This window comes from Cucurbita moschata, unplaced genomic scaffold, assembly GCF_002738365.1.
Source record: "Cucurbita moschata cultivar Rifu unplaced genomic scaffold, Cmos_1.0 Cmo_Scf00002, whole genome shotgun sequence".
NCBI classification, from domain to species: domain Eukaryota; kingdom Viridiplantae; phylum Streptophyta; class Magnoliopsida; order Cucurbitales; family Cucurbitaceae; genus Cucurbita; species Cucurbita moschata.
In genome coordinates this window covers 7,182,558-7,206,644 of record NW_019268518.1, presented here as the reverse complement: position 1 = coordinate 7,206,644, position 24,087 = coordinate 7,182,558, and the positions used below count along the sequence as shown (strand labels likewise).

Sequence of the window (24,087 nt, the reverse complement as noted above, 5' to 3'; positions counted from 1 at the left end):
TTTGGTCTCTCCCCAGTAAATATGTCACTGTTTTTTTTTTCTCTCACAGAATTTTTTTTTTTTTACTTTTACTTTTGTCCTCTCTCAAAAGTTTTTTTTTTAATCTCTAAACGGTATTATTGTTTTATTTATAGGGTTTTCAACCTTAACAAAAATAATAAAAGTTTATTTTGAAACGTGACTACATGTTACATATATTACTATCTTTTTTTTGTAACATTGGATGAGGTATAAAGTTGTAAAAAAGTGATTCTCAAATTTTTTTAATTTCTACTTGAAACTTCACCGTCAAGTTTATAACTCAACACTTTTAAGCATTTCTATAACAAATTATAGTATAGCCTTTCACCTTTTATACTAATGGTCCTATTTCTATTAGAGCGAAATTTGAACTTCTAGCTTCAAAATAATAAATATACGTTTTAATATTAAATGTGATTGCGTAATAATCCAATAAAAAAAATAGTATATATATAAAATATATATTGTATCTCTTTATTATTAACCAGGATAATTAGTATTTCAACTAATAGAATTAAAGTAAATAAAATAAAAACTCACTTTTTTGCACTTTTTAAATAAAAGAAAAAACTTTATAATACACGAAGTTATGCCGGGACCACATAAATAAATAATAATATTATTATTTAAAAAAAAAAAAAAAACAAAGAGCATGGATCCATATACTAACGGCTCGTTTGGACGTCCGATATTAAATTAACGAGGATGAAAGGTTTTATATACAAAATCCAAGAGAGAGACCACCATGGACGGAGACGCACGTTATTGAAGTAGCCGTTAGAGAGGGTCCCACAAATACAAAGTGTTGAAATCCACGACTTTTGTGATTAAATATAAGGGTGTGGTGACTTTATCCCAATTTCATGATGAAATTTACTTCCTTTTTTTCCCTCCCTTTACATTTAAACTTTTTGTTTATTAAATTTCAATTTTGAACTTTGAGCTTAGAATGTTCTTTCTAAAATACATAAACTTCTCCCCTTTTTAAGGCTACAAATAACTCTAACTCAAATTCACATTTAATTTAGTTTTATTTTTATAAAGTTACAAATAAAATAAATAAAAAATAATAAATCGCGAAACATTCAAACCTTAATTCTATAAACTCAACATTTATCCTACTGCTTTCAAATGGATTAAATGTCTCAATTTTTTTTTTTTTATAAATTATATATTTAGTTATATATATATAGTTTTTATTGGGTGAAAACTCGGCCATAGATTCGACATTTAAAAGAAGGGAAAAGGTTAGGGGGTGAGGAACCGAATCAAACGGTTCGGGTTCAACATGAATTCGAGTCAGACCGAGTTCGGCTCGGTCCTATGGTTGTCTTTGCCCGAACCGGCGCCTGAACTTCTACATTCGCGCGCCGTCTTCTACATTACCCCCTAATTTTTTTTCGCTGTCTTCGGTTTGCCTTTGTTCGCCGTTCAATCTCACTCTCGCCTTGTTGTCGTTTGATCTCCTTATCTCTTTGCTTGTGCTCGTCTTCCCGCCTTCCGATCTCCCTCTCTGACGACTTTAAGGTTAGTTTTCTGGTCACCGGTGGTTTCTTGAATAATGGGTATGCCCTTTCGATTCGATTCCAATCTAGTACCGATTAGCTCAGCTTCATTTTAATCAATAAAGGAGGAATTAAAACAGCGGAAATTTGGATCAATCCATTCTCTTCTTCGTTTTCGTTTGGTATTTTCAACTTTGTGTTTACTATTTTTGGACTGTTTTTGAAACAATGGAGCATACTGTACTTCTGAAACAACTTGCTTATAAGTCGCTAATTGTGCAACAACATCCATTTTTTCTGGATCTGATTTTTTTCCACATGTTTAGTATCAAGCCAATGAGAACTTTGTCATAAACTTTCCTCCACGATGCTTACAATTTTCTGGATCAGTTTACCTGCGATGTTTTAGTATCAATTACCATTTTCTGGATCAGTTTCCTGGGATGTTTTAGTATCAAGCAAATGCAAATTTATCTGGACTAGTTGTTGAGGATTTGTTGGGAGGGAGTCACATATTGGCCAATTAAGGGGATGATCATTAAGGAATACATTGGTATGAGCTGGGAACCAAAAGTAAAGTCATGAGAGCTTTTGCATGCCCAAAGTGAACAATATCATACCATTGTGGAGGTTGTGGTTTCTAACATGGTATTAGATCCATGCCCTCAACTTAGCCATGCTAATCGAATCCTCAAGTGTCGAACAAAGAAGTCAGGGGAGACTATTCGAGGGTTACCTAGACCTCAGGGGAGACTCTATGGTGTACTTTGTTCGAGGGGAGGATTATTGAGCATTGTTGGGAGGGAGTCCACGTTCCCTAATTAAGGGGATGATCATGAGTTTATAAGTAAGGAATACATTGTAGGAGGGCTTTTGGAGAAACCAAAAGAAAAGCCACGAGAGCTTATGCTCAGAGTGGAAATTATCATACTATTGTGGAGGTTGTGGTTTTTAACACTAGTCACAAACTTTGATATTAACCTGTTGAAGATTCTAGTATTACCATACTAATCACGGGCATTAGGTTATGGTATTTGAAAAAATTGTCCCCAACCATCACGAAGTTTTGAATATAGAGATATCTTTGAATTTCTGGAGATTTTGTTACTAGTTTGCTGTTTTGTCTGTCTAATTTCTCTCTCTCTCTCTCTCTCTTTTACAACTTAGATGCCATTAGTTTGTGTTAAACTAATGTTACTAATTTCTTAATCTGGATAGTTGGGTAGCAGCTAAAGAGTAAATTATTTGAAGAAATTAGATGCCATTTTGCTACTTTATATGTAAATGTCACCACCCAACGTTTTGCTGTACTTGTTTTGTTTGCTTGGATTGCTCTTCGTATTCTAGTTCTTATTGCTAGTACGTAACCATTTGTTAACCAATGGAGATTCTATTCCATCCCCACGAAGTTTATTCTCTGGTTCATATGACATACTCTTCCGAAGTCTCTGTTTCGAGCTCCCCAAACCATCATATTAGAAGGCAGAAGGTTGAAAGACTATTTTCATGTTGTTGTTCCTATTGTTCTGTTGATGATTTCAATAATGTCATCCTTGTAACTAGTGTTTTTATTTTGTTAATCTAATTACATGAACTATTTAAAGAACATGTCATACCTGTGTATGCATGTGAGTCAAAAGTTGCGTATATAGTTCTGTCAACAATGTTTTAGGTTCTGGCTCCCACCTAAGAGAGAAGTGTTTTCTTTCTTAAAAAACCAGTTACAGTAGCCTTTTACTCTAGGAACTCTACAAATTGAGTACTCTTGAGTTGGTTTGCTTTTTGTCCCAGGACGAGTTCATCATTTACAACTGAGACTTTTAAAAGTTATTCTAGTCAAACTCTTCGTTCAGTTGAAAGTGGCAATCCTAATCTAGGTGCTAGTTGTAAAGTAGGATTTTTAAAGAAAAGAAAACCTTCTAAACAAGCTTCAGCTTCATATGCATGTGATTCTGAGAGCAACGGGATAACAAATTTGAAAAGGAACTTAGATAAATGTAAGAAGTATACAAGACAACGGATTATGTTGAAAGAAAGGGAGATTCTAAGTGTAAATTGATAACTACATTGTTCACGCAAGAGAATTGTAGAACATGCTTGCTTATATGGTCGTATTGGATGAATTGCCATTTAAGTTTGTAGAAAGTGAAGAATTTCATAAATTTTGCCAGGCATTAAATCATAAGCTTGTAGTTCTATCACGAGTCATTGTTTCAAAAGATTGTTCGTTGATAACAGTATAGGAGCCAACAGGGGGGGGACTGATTTTCAAATTTAATTTGGAAGGAGAAAAAGTTCAACATCCATTATCTACTGGCAAGTAAGTATAGTAACAACATGAACATTAATGTGGTGAAGGAAGAACATTAATCAAATTGTTTCAGTCGGATACCAAATTGGCATGAGTATTTAGAAGTGTAGCTGGTGCCTTTCTACTAAGTTCTTTTGTAGGCATCGTTTGTTTCTTATTTGTCTTTTGTTTAGCGCACGTTTTTTTCTCTTCCACTTTGTTGTAGATCAGATGTCTATGTTAATTACTCCCAAGTTTTTGCATTATAATAAAATGGGTTTGTTATTCTGTTCATGCCCTATCTGAAGATTATTTCAATTGAATGAGCTTCTTAGGCAAGCTTGACTTATCACTAGACTCTCATGCCTCTTTATCCTTGGTTCCATCATTCTTTGCACAATTTCTTATCCTGTATAATCGAAATTCAGCTGATAATAACGTCATCAGTACAAAGGAGTCCCTAGATTCAAAACCCTCTGAAGTGTGTTTCCAGTAAGTTAGAGCTCAGGAAAATGGGTCTGTGGACGCTACTAGAGGGTTGTCTGCTTCTTGCCAACGCGCTAGCAATTCTAAATGAAGATCGCTTTCTTGCTCGTCGAGGATTGAGCTTCTCTGAATTCTCAGGAGGCAGAACAAAATCATTCAAGGGACAGCTTATTGGCCTTGTCTATGCAACACAATATTTAAGAGTTCCTCTCATAATGCTCAATGCACTGTGTATCTTTGTAAAGTTGGTATCTGGATGATGAGATGCCAACTTCAACTCTGTGAAAGTTTACATCTATCATATTATTCTTGATTTCTCTGTTGTAATGTAACATTGAGCTACTTTAACTTCTGAATTTGTTGCAATATATGTTGCACCATTAGCGAACATTTCTGGGACTTGTCAAGGTAGGAGGGAAATGACTATTTTTCCCTCTCTTGTTGAAGTAAAAGATATGGCTAGTTTGGTTTCATATTAGTGTTGCATCAAGATTGCAATTATATAATTTGATTGTTACGGTCTTTGTGAGATCCCATATCAGTCGGAGAGGGAACACAACATTTTCTGTAAGGGTGTGGAAACCTCTTCCAGCTTACCCTTTTCAAACTTTGAGGAGAAGTTTATGTTGAACACAACTCTCTTTTCTGTAAGGGTGTGGAAACCTCTTCCAGCTTACCCTTTTCAAATTTTGAGGGGAAGTTTATGTTGAACACAACTCTCTGTGAGAAATACTCGCATTCTTTATTAACACCAAGCTCATGTTCAACATAACTCTTTGTGGTAAACACTCGCACTCTTTATTAAGACCAAGCTCATGTTGAACATAACTCTCTATGATAAACACTCGCACTCTTTTGAACATAACTCTCTGTGGTAAACACTCGCACTCTTTATTAAGACCAATCGAGAAGAGAATATAAGACACTCTAGCTATCTTTCCTAAAATCTCTACTAAAATAAATATACAATGGGCTCGTACAATTATTGGGCTAGTGGGCTAATGATGATTTTCATCCTAAAATCTCTACCAAAATAAATATACAATGGACTCGTACAATTATTGAGCTTGACTCTATTGGACTAATGATGATATTTCAACAGCTTACCAGAGAAAATTATAAAATAAATATACAATGGACTCGTACAATTATTGGGCTTGACTCTATTGGGCTAGGGATGATATTTCAACTCTGCAGCATTGTATTTAAAACAAAAATGCTTGTTCTATGTTGAGTAATATTAAAAGAAATGTAGTGGATTAACTACTTCCCGATCTTTTAAGATGCGAAATAAATTTTGTCCGTAACTATTTTTGTCCATTAACTTTAATAGAAGCAATAATTTAGTGTCTAAATTTCGAATTGAATTATATTGATTTATTCTCTATATTTTATTTTAAAAAATATTGGGGCTGAAATTAGAGAAAAGTTAGAGGATAATTGGGCGCTTAAAATTTCATATTCACACACTCAAAAACGACAATTAGCAACAAGACAAGTTAATTTTAATGGGCTGGGCTATACCTGGTTTCGACATGTCGTTGACAATACGCGGTAGGCGGTACACCCACCCGAATGCGCCAGAAATTTTTAAGAACCCGCGAAATACGGAGCCAGTAATAATATCCTTCTTCATCAACCTTCTAGAATAGGATCTGCGCCTTTATACTTTTCCTATTTCAGCCGGAGTAGGTAACTACAGCCTGGTTTCTGCTCATCGCTCTCTGGTTCTGATCGGAAATTCAGAAGGTTCATTGGATTCCGATTTGCTTTTGTTTATCGTTGCGGCATTTAATTCTGCCAGGTTTGTTCTTGTTCTGTTATTAGTAATATTTTAAGCCAGAGAGTTGTCAGTTTGTTTCTTTGTGCTTCAATAATATTTTACTTTCCTTCCGTTTACCTGTTTTTTTTGTGCTTATTCCGATTTTCGTTCTTCCTAGTTGCCATTAACCAAGGATCGAAATAAATGCAACCATCGCCAAAATTTTCTCTCTCTTTCTCTCTCTTTCTCTCTCTCTCTTACCTATTTTCAGCCATTCTAACAACCACTCGGTTTGTTTCCCTAAGAATAAATGTTTTTCGATGATTGAAACTTATGGATTGTTTGTAATCTGTTCTTGGAATCTGAAATTTTGCTGCTAATTGTTTTTTAATTTTATTTTATTATTTTGACTCTTATTATCCAAAACGAAGAGATCGTCCTATTTCTGACCTCTAAGTCGTGGATTGGGGAGGGCTCGAGTTAGATAAACGATTGATTGGACTTTCTTTTGTCCTGACTTATAGCCTTTATTATTTGATATTTTTGTTTGTAATAATTCATGGAGCAAGTCTTCCTGTTTTTGTTTAGATTTTTGAGGTAGTAGAAATTTTAGTTTCAGATTAAAAGATGGAAAAACAAAATTGATAAAACATATCTTATGCAGAGTGTTGATAAAATTGAGCTATCTGACGCAAGCTTATAGACTTAATGTTTATACCTTTTGTTGGAACTGTACATGTGATTGACGAAGCGTGTCCTCGAGTTTTGATGTACATGAACTTTCTCCTGGCATATTTTATAATTGATATCATTTGATAATATTCCTCAGTAGTATTCAGACACGGGATCTTACTTCCTCTTTGTCTTAAGGTAGTAGCAATCATGTTTCTGGAATTTGGTAGAATAACAAATATAATCTGTTGACTAACCCTCTTCAAAGCGGTGACTGCTTGCAGCTGAATTGGCCTCTCATGTGGCCATTCTATCTTCTCTTCAACAAGATTCTCAAGCTAGAGGAACCAAGAGAATTGGGTGGCGATGATTTGAGTTTAGTAGAAGTGTACCCATTTGACAAGTTTCTAAGTAAAATAAAACGTGATGCTCCAATTCTGCCACGCTCCCAGTTCATTGAAGTAAGCTTGTTTGATTTTGTTTCTTGTATCCTAATATATTCTCCAAGCCAATAATCTATGCGATGATTCTGTCATAAAGTAAAAAGTCAAAGTGTTGATGTGCGGCAGTAAACTTGTTCTTTTTGCTTTGTTGAGTTTCTTGTTCTCCTGCCAGGTAACACATATAAACCAGCTTCAACAATGGGATTGTGGCCTTGCTTGTGTTTTGATGATTCTGGACACTCTTGGTATACATGATTGCCATATTCAATCACTAGCAGATCTATGCGGCACAACAAGGTGTTTTATTTTTAAACATGATCCTTTTTTCATCACGCATGTCTAACATTCCTTACAGAGCTATTCTTTCTAGACATATAAATATATTTATGCATAAGTGGAAGGGAGTTGAAATTGGCAATGTATTCTAAGAGGAACTTGAAATCTGTCCGAGTCCATTATGTACGTGATGCCATTTCTCCATGACTGTAAAAAACATGTCAGTTTTCCTTTTTGTTGAGGAATTTGCTGTCACTCACTCTACACAAGCTGAATCTTGTATTCATTTTCTCATAAACTGATTTCTATCATCGATTGATTTTTTTTTTTTTTTTCTATTCCCATTGGAACTGATGTCCCAACATCTAAGTCAATAAAACTAGCAGTTGGAAAACCACAAATGAGAACATATAGAGAAGTTTATCGAGTTTCAAGCTTTCTAGAGACTTTGTCTCTCTTCCAAAGTCTAATTTCCAGCCGTTCATAACTTCTCCCTCTCCCTCTCCAGCCGGTCAAAAATTACCTCCCTTTCTGACTTCCTGAACTCTCTTTCAGTTAACTATCATTTCAAGGTGACCATTCACTTAATCTCCTTAACTGCTTTAGGTCTTTACTTCCTTAGTAACGCAAACAGGAACTTTTATGGGTTTCTACAATGAAAGTGAATGAGATAACAAGTTGAAATGTCTCGACTTTTATATATCAGTTTTTTTCTCCCTTTCATTATAAAATTCACTTTTTTTAGTATATAAAGTGGAAGCTGATAATTTCTGGTTGCAACTTTTTTTGGGCAGCATATGGACTGTCGATCTGGCATATTTGTTGCAGAGCTTTTCAGTCAGTTTTTCCTACTTCACGGTGACCTTTGGTGCTGACCCTAATTATTCTGTTGAATCATTTTACAAGGTGAATTTTTCAATGTTTTCTGCGCTGTTGGTTTCTTGCGCAGAAATTACTTGACTGCCTCTGTTGTGCCATTTACCCCTGTGCCTATCCATAAAAAAAATTTGTTGATCATTTCTGTAATTGACTATGGAAGTCATACAAGGTTTGAATTAAAAGCCGATTCTGTTGAGCAAGCCTCATTGCTTTATCGGGTGAATATTAAATACATTTTGTTAGGCAACAATGTTTTGGCATGGCTCTTTCTTTTTGCTTCCGCAGTGCTTCTTAACATAGCTTCTGCAGGAGGAACTAGCAAATGATCTGGTACGAGTCGATAAGCTATTTCAAAAGGCAGTGGATGCTGGAATCAAAATTGAGGTGTGGTCACTTACTACATCTAAGTATTTCTTTCTGTAAGATTAATGTATACCTCTATATTACATATTTTTATTGCTGTAATAATATATGAAGGATATTTTTTGTGTACTTCTAATTTCATCGTATTCATTCTATGTTAATTCAAGAGGAGAATGTACTATTGGTTCCTCAATTTAACTTAGTTTATTTGGTCTTTGACATTGTTTTGTACTTGATATTTGAATTTAGTTTCTATTTGGTCCTTGAAGTTTGAAAAGTGACATGTTTGGTTTGGTTTGGTTTGAATTTGATTTCTAATTAGTCCATGAAGCTTGAAATTGGTTTCTGAAGGACCGAAGTGTTTGCTTCGGAAATTTTGCAACCAATTAGAAATTAAGTTCAAATTTTAGAGACCAAAAGTGTATTTTGGTCACTTGGGGGTATGCTATGGTGCCTTTCAGAGCTTTCCAGCAGATGGAAATAAATAATCTATTTGTTGCTTAGACTTGCTCATTCTTTCTATAGTTGCCCTTGAAGGTTTGTCTGAAGGACTATTCACTTTGGTGTTGGTTGTGTTCAAAATTTATGGTTGGGAAAGTACTGTAATCTTTGGTTATTTTTGTTCCTCTCCAACCTGATGCCGAGGAATGCTTGACCATTATGTTTTGTTTTGTTATATTGAAAATGCCTGGAAAAAGCTGCATATTAAAATAATCCACCAAAATTATGTATTTTTTTTGGTCATATAGATCAATCTGGGTAGATACATTTTTGGTCCCTCGGATTTTATCATAGTTTCTATTTGGCCAAGAGTTCTCAAAACTAAATGTTTTTTTGTTGAGATTTGAATTTAGTTATTTAGTCCTTGAGATTTCAAAATTGGCATGTTTAGTCTTGAGATATGAGTTTGATTTCCAATTAGTCCCTGTAGTTTGAAATTGATTTTTGTTGGTCTCTTAGTAGAGTTGACTGTTAGTTGACGAACTCATGTTAATTTCCTCTGTTAGGATAACTAACGATCAACTCAACTCAGAAACAAATTAGGAACCAATTTCAAACTTTAGGGACCAATTAGTAATCGAATTCAAATATCAAAGGACCAAACATGTCACTTCTTGAACTTGAAGAACTAAATTTAGATTTAGAAAACCAAAATAGTTTGTTTTGAAAACTTAGGAGTCAAATAGAAACTAAGTTCAAATTTGGGTGACCAAAATGTATTTTACTCATAAATCTAACTTAAGCTACATATTCAAGGGGAAAAGCGTAAAATGGAAGGTTTTTATTTAAGCCTTAACCATAAGAAAGATGCTAAAGTAAACCAATTGCGAAGATGGCTATCTGGGATGCCTAGTCATTGGGTATCTCTACCTTATAAATCAAAATTGTGAACATAACATAGATGCATGTTGCTGTTCTCTCAAGTTGTATTAGAAAAATTGGAGATTTTGGTTTGAAGGAATACGTTCAAGATACCTATACACAGTGTAGATTTGTGTCATTTTATCTATCTAAAATAGGAAGCTAATGGTCTTTTGATATTAAGTTAACTATCCTCGAATTAACAGTGCAGATCTATCAGCAAAGAAGAAATCTCTCTCTTAATGTTATCTGGGATATATGTTGCTATTGTGTTAGTTGATCAGCATAGATTGAGGTATGTACATTTATAATGTTTAAAATTCCCTACTGAATTTTCTCGAACTACTTTATTAGCATTTCATGTTGCAGCTATGTTAATCTATGGTCTACACTTTTTCATCATAGATTGCCCCTTTTTAGATTTAATTCTAAAATATACCTGTCACAATTTTCTTATGACTGGAATGCTCTTGGGGATATTTGTCAGTCGGTCTTGGCTGGAAGATGTACTTGTGTCAGGCATATGTGATAGCAACTCCAGCTATACTGGTTAGTATGGCCACTTTCTCACTAGATACATTGCTTACCAATGCTTGTGATGTATAACTCTCTCTGGACCTTATATTGTAGTTTGAATTCTTTACTCATTACCAATTAATATATTTCTCAGGTCACTATATAGTGGTATGTGGCTATGATGCTGATGCGGATCAATTTGAAATCAGAGATCCTGCCAGCTCTAGGTTCTATCCTCCCCTTTAGTTTATAGTAAATTTATTCATCTTATTAAATAATCTCTGGCATTTTTTATTCAAGTGTTAAAAAGTCCGAGTAGATTACATCGCAAATGTTCATATGATTGTATAATATGAGTACTGTCCATACGTCTCAAATATTTGAATTCCACAGAACTGAATAATTCGTAGTTTGGTCCAAGGAAATCGTGCCACAATCTAACCTCGTATCGTTTCCTTTGCATAATCCCAGATAAGTGCTCTTTAGATTAATTGAGATGAACCTCAAGATCAGACTAGCATGTTGATAGCTGTAAAGTTCTCAAGATCTCATGGCAATTAAACTACCAACTTTAACAAGATAATATGTTTTTTAAATCAACTCACAGAGGTGTCTTTTGTAATTGCAATCTTTCCCTAATTATTACAAATTTGGCTACCTCTTTTGTGGTTTTTAACATATCCGTAATATGTTTGATAATATTAAAAGAAAAATTGTATTCTCTAGACTTCGCTCTGATTTATGGGTGTTGATAAATTACTTTAGCTAGTTATAAAAAATTTAGAAGATAATTCAACAAGGTTTTGCAGCAAGCATGTGAGGATCTCATCGAAGTGTCTAGATGATGCACGCAAATGCTTCGGTACAGATGAAGATATCCTATTGGTACCTCTTCTACCAGCTTCACCTTGTTATCTGTTCCATGGCAATTTGAAAATAGAAAATAACATGCTCAGTTCCATCTTTTTCCTTGTCTGATTTTGCTTTGGCATTGACTTTTTGGGGGAGATGCTCCATAGCTTTGCTTGTCCATCTCAACTTATTGTGACTACTCACTAATCAATGAAATTTGAAAAATCCAAATGATTCTTTTGTATGATCTGCCACCACAATCTGAAATTAGCTATTCATTGTCACAATAGAATAGGGAGAAGCGAACAAGAACTAAACAACTGAAGTCCTGGATGAACTATTATACTTTCTTTTGAGTTTGATTGTCTTTATAGGTATCATTGGAGAAGAGCGGGAAGCTAAGGATCCCATCACCTCGTCTTTCTCCAAATGTCAACATCGACTGCTGAGTATATATCTGTCTCCATTCCAATGTCTCAATACCACGAGAGTATTGAAACTCTGTATTATTACACTGTATAGTTCGTTGATTTCTTCTCTTCCATTTTATATATTGTGAATATATATATTCATCCATATTTTTATTCTGTTTTTAGACTGGTGGTCATTGTAAAAGATGGGCTCGTTTTTACTCATTTACAATCATTCTCTTCAGGGTGATTTTCATCAGTTCATTGACGACAATGTTCTGCTGTCCACTTCATGTTATAAGGTACGAGTTATGCTCCTCAATGCTCATTCTTTTTGCAGTCCCACGTAAATGCCCCACTTTTGCAGCCCCCTCGCCACTCCTCCCTTTTGTAGTTAATGGAAGTAGATATATTTATTAAATAGATATAACAAAATTGGGCTACAAAGAACTCTAATTTAGGCTCTACCCATTCCCACTTTTGATGTTTGCCTAATCACTAATAAGTTAGGCTCTATTTAACAATGGTGTTGTTTTTTTTTTAGTTTTTATTAGAAAAACAAAGAAAAATGTTGGGAAATATGCAGAACTTTAAAAAAGAATTGGAAACCGAGACATCATTAATAATTTAGAACCTCGAGACTATTCTCTTTTTGTTAAAAAAATAAAATATATCACTAGTTTGTACAGATATATGGACGTTAGCTTTATTTTATTTATTTATTTTTTAATATTAAATAATAATAAAGACATTATAAAATGATCAGAAACTAAAATGCGTAGATAAATGTAGGACGATGGGATAAAGTACATATGAAGATATTTTATGTAGACAAATATTAAAAAAAAAAAAAAAAAGGAATCAGCCAACAAATGTCAATAATTATGTTCCTAGATTTAGTGTTGACATCTGTCATAGAAACGACTCTTAAATCGAAGCAAACACAAAAAAATAGAAATTAGGATTTTCTTTTCTTTTCGTAAAGTAGTAATCTTATTCCTAATTTTATAGTATGGGCACCCACCTGCCATAAAGATGAGTATATTAATAAGCAAGTATAGCCGTAGAAGTAAGTTTTACCGTTTGATACAAGATAAATGGTAAGGTAATACTTCAAATTCCATAAAGATTGATAATCAATTAACGTTGGATTACAAGGATAAACTTTGATTGCCTTTTTAGGATGACATTATTTAGTTATAGAATATTGATTGAAACTTAAACTAGATATCTTAATCAAATTTCATTGATAAAACTACTTGATGTCTGATATTTGGATCAAGTTTCATAGTTAAGTTTAGGATTTTTTTTTTCTGTTGTTTCTTATTTTATTTTATTTTATTTTATCTCAGTAAGTGATTTAGTTGATATGGTAATTGTTGAAAGTAGAAAAAAATGATACCTTTTAGTAACATATCTAATATTTTTGAAAACTCTCTCGTTTCTATAAGGAAAACACACACATAAAAAAGAAAAAAAAAAAAAGAAAAAGAAGTAATCTCGTCTGGAATATATGAATAATATTACCTTTAAAAAGTTAAAGCAGTTGAAAAAAAGAAAAAGAAAAGAAATGGATACAGTTGGAAATCTGTGGGATTCATCATTTATCATGGTGTGTGGGGATGCATAGATGTTGAGTCTGCCCTACGGCTACGGGTTGTCATATGATGAGGATGAATGGGACACGTGGAGGGATGAAAATAGTTGAACATGGTTATGATCATCTTCTCTAGGCAAAAAGAAAAAGAAATCATAAGACTTAACACATAATGTTTTGTCAAAGAAAAGAATGGGCCCAAAATTAATAATGGACAACGCTCACTCACTCACTCACTCACTCCACACCCACCCACCCTCAACCAGACAGTCCCATACTCCTAGTTGGAGGGTAGATTTGAAATTTGCATAGGTTTTGAAATGGTCTTTTAAGGCCCCGTTCATTTTAATAAAAGTCATGTACCTTAATTTCATAGTTTTAGCTCTGCTATTCCCAATATGAACATCTTAAAAGGGGAAACTCCTTCCCTTTTTGTTCTGTAATCATTTCATCTATAAGCCCCACCTTGTCTCCTTTAAATCTACCCTTCAATGTACCTTCAAACCATTTCTTCCTCCCGTCCATTTCACATTTTGGGTTAAGTAGATATGTGACTGTCCCTCTCTGAAAGAAATATGTGTTTTAAGGTTTTTTTATTTTTTATTTTTTATTTCCTCCTTCAATGTTGAATGTTAAAAGGTAATAAGAATTCAGCTCGCTAATTTTCTTTGTAAGAAGCATCTTGGTATTAAGATACTCCTGCATTTTATTGTCACTATACCAGAGCTTAAACACCAAGCTTGGGCAGGATTGCTTTGGTTTGTCTGCCATAACATGGATAAAGAAATGTAGGACGGAAAAGTATATTGCCTAGTGAATATGAAATTCTAATTTTGGATTGGTGGTGAGGCCGAACACCTCAGCCCTACCATCCCTTAACAAATAAATGGAGACCGCAATTCTCCTTTTTAGTTGCTTCATTTGTCTGAAGTGTTAAACTAGAGTTTAGGTAGAAAATAGAGAGATTGAATATGCATTTGATATAGAGGAAGCCATGAGTTTATGATTATATTTGCATTGTTATAAGACCGAAAAGGATATGAGAGGGTGGTGCTGATGTGAAGAACCATTGTTGAACTATAAAAATGCGACATTGTTGTTTAACCACTTGAGCTCTATCAAGTGATAGGTTATGTTAAACAAGACCATTGAATTCATGGAGAATAGGTTAACTTAATGTTCTAGAAATTTATCAGTTTAATTCTTGTTTTTTTTTTTTTGTTAAATTCCTTGACCAAAAAACAAATGTCTTATTAATAATTTTTGCATTGGTTATTGGTCCATTCAGGCTCTTGATCGAGGTGTTGAGTTGACCTAGAAGATAGACACTCAAACTTGTGCGGTATTGTGTTCAACACTCCTTACTTAAATTCATGCTTGTACCGAAAAAGTGTTAAGTTGGGTTAGAGTAGTGTTGCATACCTAATTTGACCATTAAGATTTTGTTTGTGGAGCTAGGTCTATGTAGTCCCTTGGCATTCCAATAGTCTCTTCTTGATCTAGTAATCTAATCCTTTTTATGAGCGTCCTCTGGTATAGGGTTACGCGGATTATAGGGGCCTACATAGTTTGGTTGCCACATTGACCTCCATCCTACCTCAACCCCTAAAATTCAAGAAGTATAATATCAATATAAAAGAAAGAAAGATTGGAGGATAGGTTAGGTAAAGATTGATGTAGAAGTGTTAAGACCGTTGTGTGTGAAATTCAAAAACAACAAGAAATGAAAGAGGCGGTAACTGTGAGTGACGTGTCGTTGGGTAGAATTTAGAATAGGGGATTTGTCTTCTCTCTTTGTTGGCGGGAGTTTCTTTTTTTCTTTCCGTTTTAATTTCTTTCTCCCTCACTTATATCAGTCCTTTCACGCCAGCCGACCATCTTTGGCCCCCACCACCATTTTCCTTCTCACGCGCTTTTACAACCCTGACTTACACTGCCCAGTGCCCACCCATATTAATCTATACTAATCTTGCGCGTTCTCCCCACGCGCTCTTGGGTGTACGTAGTCATTTGTTTTGATAAAGTCCTTGATTTTGACTGGTCTTCCTACTTTTCTTTTCCCGCCAACAACCATACACACCTGTTCCCTGCTTGCCCATTCCCTACTTTTTTTCCTCTTCTCACTCTCTAATAATTTTTTAATTTTGAAATAATTAGTTGGGTTGGATTTATATTACTTTACGTTGGTTTCTCATAAATTTTCTAATTTCATTTTTACGAGGATTCAATTTTAGACCTTTTAAAATTTAATGTTCCGCCTTGTAATATTCAATTGTATTTAATGTGGCAGAAGATTTATTCAAGGTAGACGAATAAATATTTATGAGAGTAATAACTATTAAAGTTTTAAAATTTATTTCATTTTAAAGCTTTTTGAAAATATTTATGTTACTAAAATATTTTAGTTTTTATCTGTCTTTTTTCTTTTTCTTTTTTTATAATTGTTTTGAAGTGGACGTGTATTTATTTACTAGTAGGATGATCGATTGTGACAAAAGAATTTGACAATATTGGCTTGTTATTATCTAAAAGTACAAAAATGAAAATAAATGTTTGTACAAGTTATGAAAGTGTTTTTGAATTTCCATCCTTTATTTTTTAAATGCTTATATATTTCAAAACTATTGAATTTTTTTTTATATAATTTAGTTAAATATATATATATATAAGCTGCAAAATTATCCATTAAATTAAATTGTTTGTCATGGTGAACTTTATAGGGATGTGTGTGAGTTTTAAAATGAGTACGGCAACATTCAAATTTGGACAATGTCAATAGACCCTTCCAATCAAGTCAAGTCAAATCATGATTTCTTGCTACTTCCCTTGCTTTACTATTCTTTACATTTATTTATTTTTTACTATGGTCATTAACATTTTAAAATCAAATCTTCTCATTTTATTTAAATTTTTTTTATAATTCTCTTATAGTTGGGTAAATTATAGGTTTGATTCTTAAATTTGAAAGAATATTAAAATTGATGCATCAAACAACATAAAGTCATTCATTTTAAATTTTCTTCTTGAGAGTTAACATCTTTGTTCATCGGTCTTTTATTTTCGTAAAAAAAAAAAAAAAATCAACCCAACACTAATAGTTTTTGTTTAATAATATGATTAAAAAAAATTATAATACTTCTTAAAAAAAATTAAATTTGTATAAATTTTTTTTTGTTTGAATAAAACATATTATTACTAGGGTTGTTGTCCATGTATTGGTAGTTCAGTCAGTGTTATTTTCGGCAGGTAAACCTGTCAGTCCCCACCCTCCAAACTTGCCTCCATTCCATTTCAAATTTCTTTTTTAATTTTCTTTTTAATTTGTTGTCCGCCCCTTTTTTGGCGGGAATTTTATCAAATCCACCGGATAGCCTTTTGGGGTCCGCTACTTTTATCCATTAACCAAAAAAAAAAAAAACAAAGCGGTTGCATAAATGTCACATCCGTTAAAAGAGACGGCATCTATTGGCGGGCCCCACCGTTAGATTAGCAGTTAAAGAGTGCTGAATCTCTACTGGTGCCACGTCACAGATTCAGATTCTAAGGTATTCTCTTTGGTTACCCGGGTAAGCACCAAACTTCTGTGCCTCCACCGTCACCCACAGATTTTATTATACCCGTCTCTCCCCATGTTTTAATTCTAATATTTACTTCAAGTTAATTTTAATCTAAATAGGAAGATTTAATGTGAATATTTAGGAAAAGAAAAAGGGGGAGTGTGGAAATTGGATTAAAGGTAATTAATTGATGGGACAGATTAAGATATGGTAATGATTTATGTGTGAGACATTTAAAGGGATGATTAAAGCCGAAGCCTAAGAGTGAGATTAAGAACACAAAAAGTATAATTTGTCTCCTTAATTCTCTACTTAACCAATGTTACTTCCCTTCCTTGACACAGGTCCATGCAGTTGGAATGAAGCTGACGCAACGGCGGTGGTAAATATGGTAATAAAAAAGGTCGCATTTGGTTAGGTTTGTAACATATGGCATAAGGGTTGCACTGAAGGACAAGTGTCTCCAGCTACTGCCGCCTCCCTTTCCAGTTGTCTTCACATCTTCGACAGTTTCGTCTCTCTCTCTCTCTCTCTCTTGATTTTGAACTGTCTCCCAAATCCACAATAACCCTCGATAAAGCTCAAGCTTCTCCATAACATTCCCCCCTCACCCTCCCCCTTCTCTTCCTTCCCACCCTTCACTCTGTCCCTTTTTCCTTTGTAGGGTCCTTCGTCCACCCCCACTCCCACCAGTCTCTCTTCCCCTCATTATTAATCTTCCTCTCCCACCCTCTTCGCTTCCTCAACTTCCGCCTCCATTCCCTCTCTCTATCTCTTCCTCTCGCTTCCTCTCGCATGGCTGAGTCTCTAGCTGCTTCTGATTTGTGGCTTTCCTCTGGGAAAGAAAGTCTGAGTAAGACAACTTCCTTTGAACCTCCTTGTTTGAGCTTCCCCTCTGAGTTTCCCTACGAGTTTGACTCGTTTGGTTCTAACTCTGACCTCAACTCGCCAGTGGAATCGGCTGTGAGCTCTACGGACTCAACTGGCGGTAGTAGTGACGACGATGAGTTTTTTGTGGGGTTGGCTCAGCAATTTGCATGGACGTCTCTCTGTGAAACTGAGAAATCCACATTTCCCTGCTTTAATCCCAACAAAATTGAGGTACCCTTTTCACCTAATGTTCTTCTCTTCCATTTTTTAGGTGTTTGGATTAGTTTCTGACATGGGTTTTGCTTGTTTTTGGGGGGGGATTAGAAGAAGTATGTGAAAGCTGGTTCTCCTCAGTCGACTTTGAGTGGGATAGACGCCTGGTTTCGCCCTGAAGGTCCTTCGTCTCAGCTAAAATCGCCTCCCATGGCGGTTTTTGGGGCTGATAACGATGCTAGAGTCCTTATACATGCAGCTTCAAGGGAGGCTGCGAGGTTAAAGATGTACGGCCAAACGACCCCATATCATAACAATGGATTTGTGGGCGCTCGATCTTCCATTCCGGTTAAATCCACGAGTAATGTGGAGTACGGGCTGTTCTCGACTCAGAACTGTGCTAGGAATCTGGCATTTTCCGCGCAGGTAAATCATTTCAAATTTCCGAACTCTTAAGTTGAGTCTTTGAGAACAGAGTATTTTAGTAGTTAGGTTCTCAGTTATTCTTATGGCCTGCCTTACATATCTGAGATTATTGAGATTTCTGGTTCCACAGGTTCAGAAAGTGGGACAGGATCTAGTACTACAGGCTCTTCGTGCCTCCGCTTGGGAAAGACAAGCCAAGGTCGGTTGGTTAGCCCAGCCTCACCGGAAGCCGGACATTCAAAGCAGAGAGAGAAACATCGTTAATGTTACCAGCCGGTGCGTTGGAGGCACCGGTAGTTTGTACCACTCTCCATGGATTCCGCCGCATCAAAATCAGCATCCACCACCCAATGCCTCCGCCATGCGTTGTATTCAACCCGCCGGCGGATCTGCCATCAAAAGGGCTTCCTCCGGAACCGGCGTTTTCCTCCCTCGCAGACATGTAAACCCTTCCGACTGCCGCCATAAACAAGGTATTTTGACCTAAAACGATCTCAAAACGTCCCTTGTCTAAAAGACACATGGATTATCTTTCTCTAACCTTCGTCGTTATGATTAATTAGGTAGCCCAGCCATTAATTTTACAGAGGAAATGAAAAGCTCCATTCAAGCCCCATTCAACGCCTGGCTGTCATCCAGCTTCGGTAAGCAAGTATCTCCAACAATTACCCCCTAATTTGTCATCGTTTTAAAGCAATTCTTTAAATGGGAGTTTCACAAATTACAGATTCCAGAAAGAATCCCCTTCTGCCACTGCCGAGGAGCATCCGAGCAGAGGGAGCCGTAAAACAAGAACTTCACCTACCTCAAGAATGGACATACTGATGAAGAACGAAGCAGAGAACACTGAATCCATTTGTTTTTGCAGGTGTTGGATAAAGAATCCATTGAAGTAGCCAGAACAATATTAATTTATGCAGGAGGGTGATCTTGGACGAAGAGATTGAAAAGGGTGTTCTTAGTTAGATTGAAAATGGCAGTACAGGTTGAGAATAAAGAAGGAAGGGTAGCAGTGGGTGAAGGAAGAAGAAGAAGATGAAGAGGTTGAGAAGAAAAGGACAGGACAGAGATATGTTGTGTGTCCTACTAATAAATCTGTAATTTTGTGCCATAGTGATTCTAGATATATGTTCTTTTTTTGGGTGAGGGAAAAATTATAAAAAATCCCTCTCTGCCTTGTAATTTTGTTCAATGATTAATCATATGCTTTAATAAATAATAACATATATTTGATGTGTTTAATTTTAATTTTCATTATGAAAAAAATTCAAAATTCATTTAAATTTAATCAACTTTATCATAAATGCCGTAAATTTTCTTTTTTAAAATGGTACAAAAAATAAAAATGTAGAAAAATTCAAATCCAAGTGACAATGAATTTAATCGCTTGAAGCTGAAGTGTCTAAAGCTTTTATATTTCTTTTTCCTTTTTTTCATTTATTTATTTTAATATAGCTTGAAGTCGAAGGGATTTAATATATATTTAAAAAATGTGGGGACAGTGAAGATTGTTTTTAAAAGGTGGGCCCCACAAGAAATGTGGGCCCGGTTCTTTTCCACTTCTTGATCTTGAAAGACCAAATTTCGGAACATCCTCGTTTCTCGCGATGTTTGTTTTATTTTGTTTTCTTTTTTTGGACTTTCAATGCTTCTGTTGACTTAGTCAAACACCTTTTTTTTTTAAATTTATTTATTTTATGTTTTTCGATTTTCGAATTTTGAAATGGCTGTGTATTTTGTCCTCACCTGCTGACTCATCTCTGGCCACCCCCATCTTGTTATTTGAATTTAACCTTATACTTTTAAATTTAAAATTAATTCCAAATATATATATATACTCACAGTGAAGGGGAGCCAAAAGCCCAAGTTCAAAGGGCTTGGGCTCAAAGTTCATAAAGCCCAAGTTTATTGGTTCGGCCCAAAACCATTAAAGCCCAGGCCTACATACCTGGAAAAGTCTATAAATGGAGAGCTCTCTCTTTACATATATATAAAATCATGGATTATGTACAAATTTTCAAAAATTTGAGTTTCAAAATTTAAATATATTTCTTCACGGCTCTGCCTCTTCATCTTCATCACTCTGATTACTGCCCTCCGATTCATCGACATCAATGGCCGCCACTCTTGACGAACAAATCTTCGAACCAGCAGCCGCCGCCGCCGCACATCTCATCGTCAACGGTAACTTTCCATTACTCGTTGCACCAACTCCTTCCTTCTCCTTCTTCAAATCGCTGGGAGGTAAAAAGAAGTCCATCGATAAACCCTGGATATTAAAATCAACCTCTTCGATCTCCCAAGTCTCTTCCATCTTCGTTTTCGAATGGCCTTCAGCGCTTTCGCCAAATCGAAAAAGCGAGACGGTTGTTTTTCCAGCGTGTGCAATGTTTACGCCGTCGATCGTTCTGTAGTCCTGAATTAGGGTTTCCATTGTCGTCTCCCAGAATATATCGTCGTTTCGTGATCCTCCGGCTTTGATTCGGAGGAGATGCGAATCTTCTAGCTCCACGAGGAGGCCGGTTCTTTGGCTGAAATATCCCCAAACTGTGTGGCGGATTATTTCAACGCTGCTACTGCTTCTTGCGCGTAGGACTGGCGATTCGGCTTCTAGTTTTAGAATGAAGCAATCTTCGTCGTTGATCGTTTTCTCGCCGATGCAGGTCGAGTTTGAGAACAGAGTCGCCGTCGATTTTGGATCCAGTCCCTGCCGTGTTAAACAAATCTTCTAGGTCAGGAAATTTGATGAGACAGAGAAAAGCCCATCATATGTTTGGGCCATTTCGGAGACAGAAACAGAAGCCCATTATATATTTGGGCCTTTGCGGCCCAAGACGGGAAGTTGAAGGCAAGTTCCGGCCCATTCATAATTTTGGTATTTTCAGTTTTTTTTATTATTATTTTTGAAATTGTTAGGTTAAAAAGCAAAACTATGGAGAGTTGGTGGGGGGATTATTTTCAACCGTGGTAGCCAGCACGTTGAAGCGCTTTTCCACCAAATACGCTTATAATTTAGTAACTCCGAATAATATTATTTTTTTATTTTTTATTTTAAAAAATATAAAAATTAATTTACCTGCAAGAATCGTCGGAGCGGACGTGGAGGGCCACGAGAAGCATGAGAGTGATGCCAAGGAGTTTGTCTCCAAGCCACTTTCCCGTCGCTACCGGCGCTGATTTTACACCCCGACAGCATCAGTTCCAAACACCATAGCTCCGGCCGTTTCTGCCACACTACAAACCCACCCATTTCTCCGCCGCCGACGACGCCGCCGCCGCCTTTCCCGTTCTTTACCTTCGTCGCTTTACCATTCAAACACGCTTCGCCGGAAGAAAACTCCGACGCCACCATCTTCACCTTCCCCATGGCATACATACTATCAATCGAATTCAAGGCATGCTCCCCTCCCACTGCGGCCACGTATTGTTGCACTATGTACTTCGCCATTGACGCCTCCTGTTAAATCCCCAGAAAACAACAAAGAAACATTAATGGGATTACTGAGATTTGAAAAGGAGTTTGAGAAAAAATGAATTTTATTTACAATGGGATTGTCTTTGATGTTGCAAGTAATGGGCTGGTGGTGAAAAATGATGGGGAGTGGGATTAAGGGAGCTCCGACGACGCCGAGGAGGAGCTGGATCTCGGCGTTGCGGCCGCCGAATAAGGAGGCGATTGAATTAACATGTGAGGATTTGTCGTGATGGTTGGATTTGACCCATGTTTTCATGGCTTGCCATGAGATAGCGTGGGCTTTGTTGGTGTTGCAAGAGAACATCTCCTCGGGGATGGGAACCTCAAGGACAGTGTCGAGGCCGTCTTCCCTGTCGAAGTTGGGACAAAGCTTCCTCATCGGAGAGAGAGGGAGAGAGGGAGAGAGAGGTTATCGAGGGAGTTTGAAGTGAAAGAAGAAGAGAAGAGAAGAAAAGAAATGAAAAGGAAGGATAGCATTGCAACACCAACCGACCATGGCCCCTCATTCTAACGTGCTCCGCTTTGTACATGTCGTGTTTGCACGCTCTCTCTCTCTCTCCTCCCAAACTTGTCTTTTTGGTAATTTACTATTAAAATTGCCCAATCTCTTTCTTTTTCCTCTTATTATTATACTTTAATTACCAATTTAGTCTATTATTTCAATTTAATCATACCAATAAACACATCAATTAAATTATCCTATTTTTAAAATCAACTTAAATTCTGTTCTATATATATAGTTTGAACTAAAATAATAATAATAATTATTATTATATTAACTGAAATTAGTGTAAAAATTTTGATAATATGTTTATCATACATTTAATTAGTAGGAATTTATACTAATTAATTGACGGGCTTAGTTTATTTTGTGTTCATTTTTTTCCAAGTTGATAATGGAGATCATGAACTGGCTTCCTCAACTACTATGTTGACCTTGTTTTTTCTTGCTTTCAAATTTCATTATTCTTCAGTTTCGGGTTCGGGCGTTGAATTTTTAATACTTAACATTCTTTAAACGATAATTTAATATAGTTTTTTTCTTCGTATTATCTTATGATTAACTATTTAGATAATTCTAAAATTTAATTTGAATCTTTATATTTAATTGAATTTCTATTTTACTCATTTCCTTTTCTTAGTTCAAGCTTAAATTTTTCTAAATTAATTGGTCAAAATCGTACCCTGATTAAATGAATATCGCAAACTCTTGCGTTGACTAGTAGTGTCGATAGTGCTCTCTCGCATGTGAACTTTGGCTGATCGGTGGCTCCATGCCCTTCCTATTAAATTTTACTCCTTGGAAAGGTATTTTTATTTTAACAAAAAAGAAAAAGTGGATAAGATTTTAAGGAGAACATGTGTTTGAATCTTTAATAACCCCATCCGACATGTCGGCGACGGCGAGAGAAGCACACTCGACGCCCAGAAAGCGGCCGACATATAGATTTGAGTTTGGGCAAATGCTGGGTGGTTAGTGGTTTAGTAGCACAACCGTAATCTAAAATTATCAAATCTTTGGAGTTGATATTTATAATATATAGTTTTAATGCGTGGCTGGGTTAAGAGACAAAAACCATGCTATAATATCAATACTATATACTATATATATAAAAATATTCAGATAATTCGAAAATCATAGCATATATTATTTATGGAATCAATAATGGTGTGCACGTTCTCATGTATGGAAAATCTGATACGCAGGGCAGATGCTTTTTGGCCTATGCTTTATTATTATATTATTTATTTTTATTATATGCTTTTTTATTATAAGGTATGGTGTGAGGTGTCACATAGTCCTTGTTCGTGAGATGACTGTTATTTTCTATCAAATTTATTAATCTAAAATTTGTTCTGAAATGAGTGACCAACCACTTACTAGGAAAGAGAAATAAAATCTTAAAAAAAGAAAAAGAAAAATCTAAAACTATTAATTTATTTATAATAATTATGAAAAAGACAAAAACCTTAAAAAGAATAAGAAAATAGCAGGAAGGGCTGTCTGTAACAGATTAAGACATAACAGTATTAGCACAGTCACCACCAATCACGCCATGTTCTTTTATATAATTCTATTTCATTACTTCAAAAAAAAAAAAAAAAAAAAAA

General features: G+C 35.4%; 4 protein-coding genes across 11 annotated transcripts; 3 read left to right on the top strand and 1 right to left on the bottom strand.

Annotated features, from left to right (window-relative positions):
- The first annotated feature begins 1,311 nt into the window (after positions 1–1,311).
- On the top strand, positions 1,312–4,775 carry LOC111455413 (immediate early response 3-interacting protein 1-like). The gene is made up of 2 exons (XM_023097081.1): positions 1,312–1,549; positions 4,249–4,775. Exon 2 carries the CDS (start codon positions 4,329–4,331, stop codon positions 4,560–4,562), a length of 234 nt encoding a protein of 77 aa, XP_022952849.1. The 5' UTR covers positions 1,312–1,549; positions 4,249–4,328; the 3' UTR covers positions 4,563–4,775.
- A 1,121-nt stretch (positions 4,776–5,896) lies between these two features.
- LOC111458897 (protein GUCD1) lies at positions 5,897–14,954 on the top strand. 8 transcript variants are annotated; one of them, XM_023101789.1, is made up of 12 exons: positions 5,898–6,106; positions 7,021–7,197; positions 7,352–7,476; positions 8,250–8,361; positions 8,644–8,718; positions 10,266–10,354; positions 10,547–10,608; positions 10,730–10,802; positions 11,385–11,460; positions 11,802–11,876; positions 12,083–12,139; positions 14,723–14,954. In XM_023101789.1, the coding sequence occupies exons 2-10, from the start codon at positions 7,036–7,038 to the stop codon at positions 11,874–11,876; spliced, it is 849 nt and encodes a 282-aa protein (XP_022957557.1). In that variant the 5' UTR covers positions 5,898–6,106; positions 7,021–7,035; the 3' UTR covers positions 12,083–12,139; positions 14,723–14,954. The 8 variants fall into 8 exon arrangements, with proteins under 8 accessions (XP_022957584.1, XP_022957557.1, XP_022957566.1 ...); XM_023101798.1 differs by having other exon boundaries at positions 12,024–12,139; XM_023101782.1 differs by having other exon boundaries at positions 7,005–7,197; positions 11,802–11,943.
- Positions 14,955–16,799: 1,845 nt separating this feature from the next.
- Positions 16,800–19,726, top strand: LOC111458886. The gene is made up of 6 exons (XM_023101745.1): positions 16,800–16,979; positions 17,336–18,092; positions 18,186–18,500; positions 18,631–18,973; positions 19,064–19,144; positions 19,228–19,726. The coding sequence occupies exons 2-6, from the start codon at positions 17,787–17,789 to the stop codon at positions 19,323–19,325; spliced, it is 1,143 nt and encodes a 380-aa protein (XP_022957513.1). The 5' UTR covers positions 16,800–16,979; positions 17,336–17,786; the 3' UTR covers positions 19,326–19,726.
- A 597-nt stretch (positions 19,727–20,323) lies between these two features.
- LOC111458877 lies at positions 20,324–22,421 on the bottom strand. The gene is made up of 3 exons (XM_023101734.1): positions 22,046–22,421; positions 21,577–21,957; positions 20,324–21,207 (listed from the first exon to the last, which is right to left on the bottom strand). Exons 1-3 carry the CDS (start codon positions 22,352–22,354, stop codon positions 20,554–20,556), a joined length of 1,344 nt encoding a protein of 447 aa, XP_022957502.1. The 5' UTR covers positions 22,355–22,421; the 3' UTR covers positions 20,324–20,553.
- Positions 22,422–24,087: the final 1,666 nt, after the last annotated feature.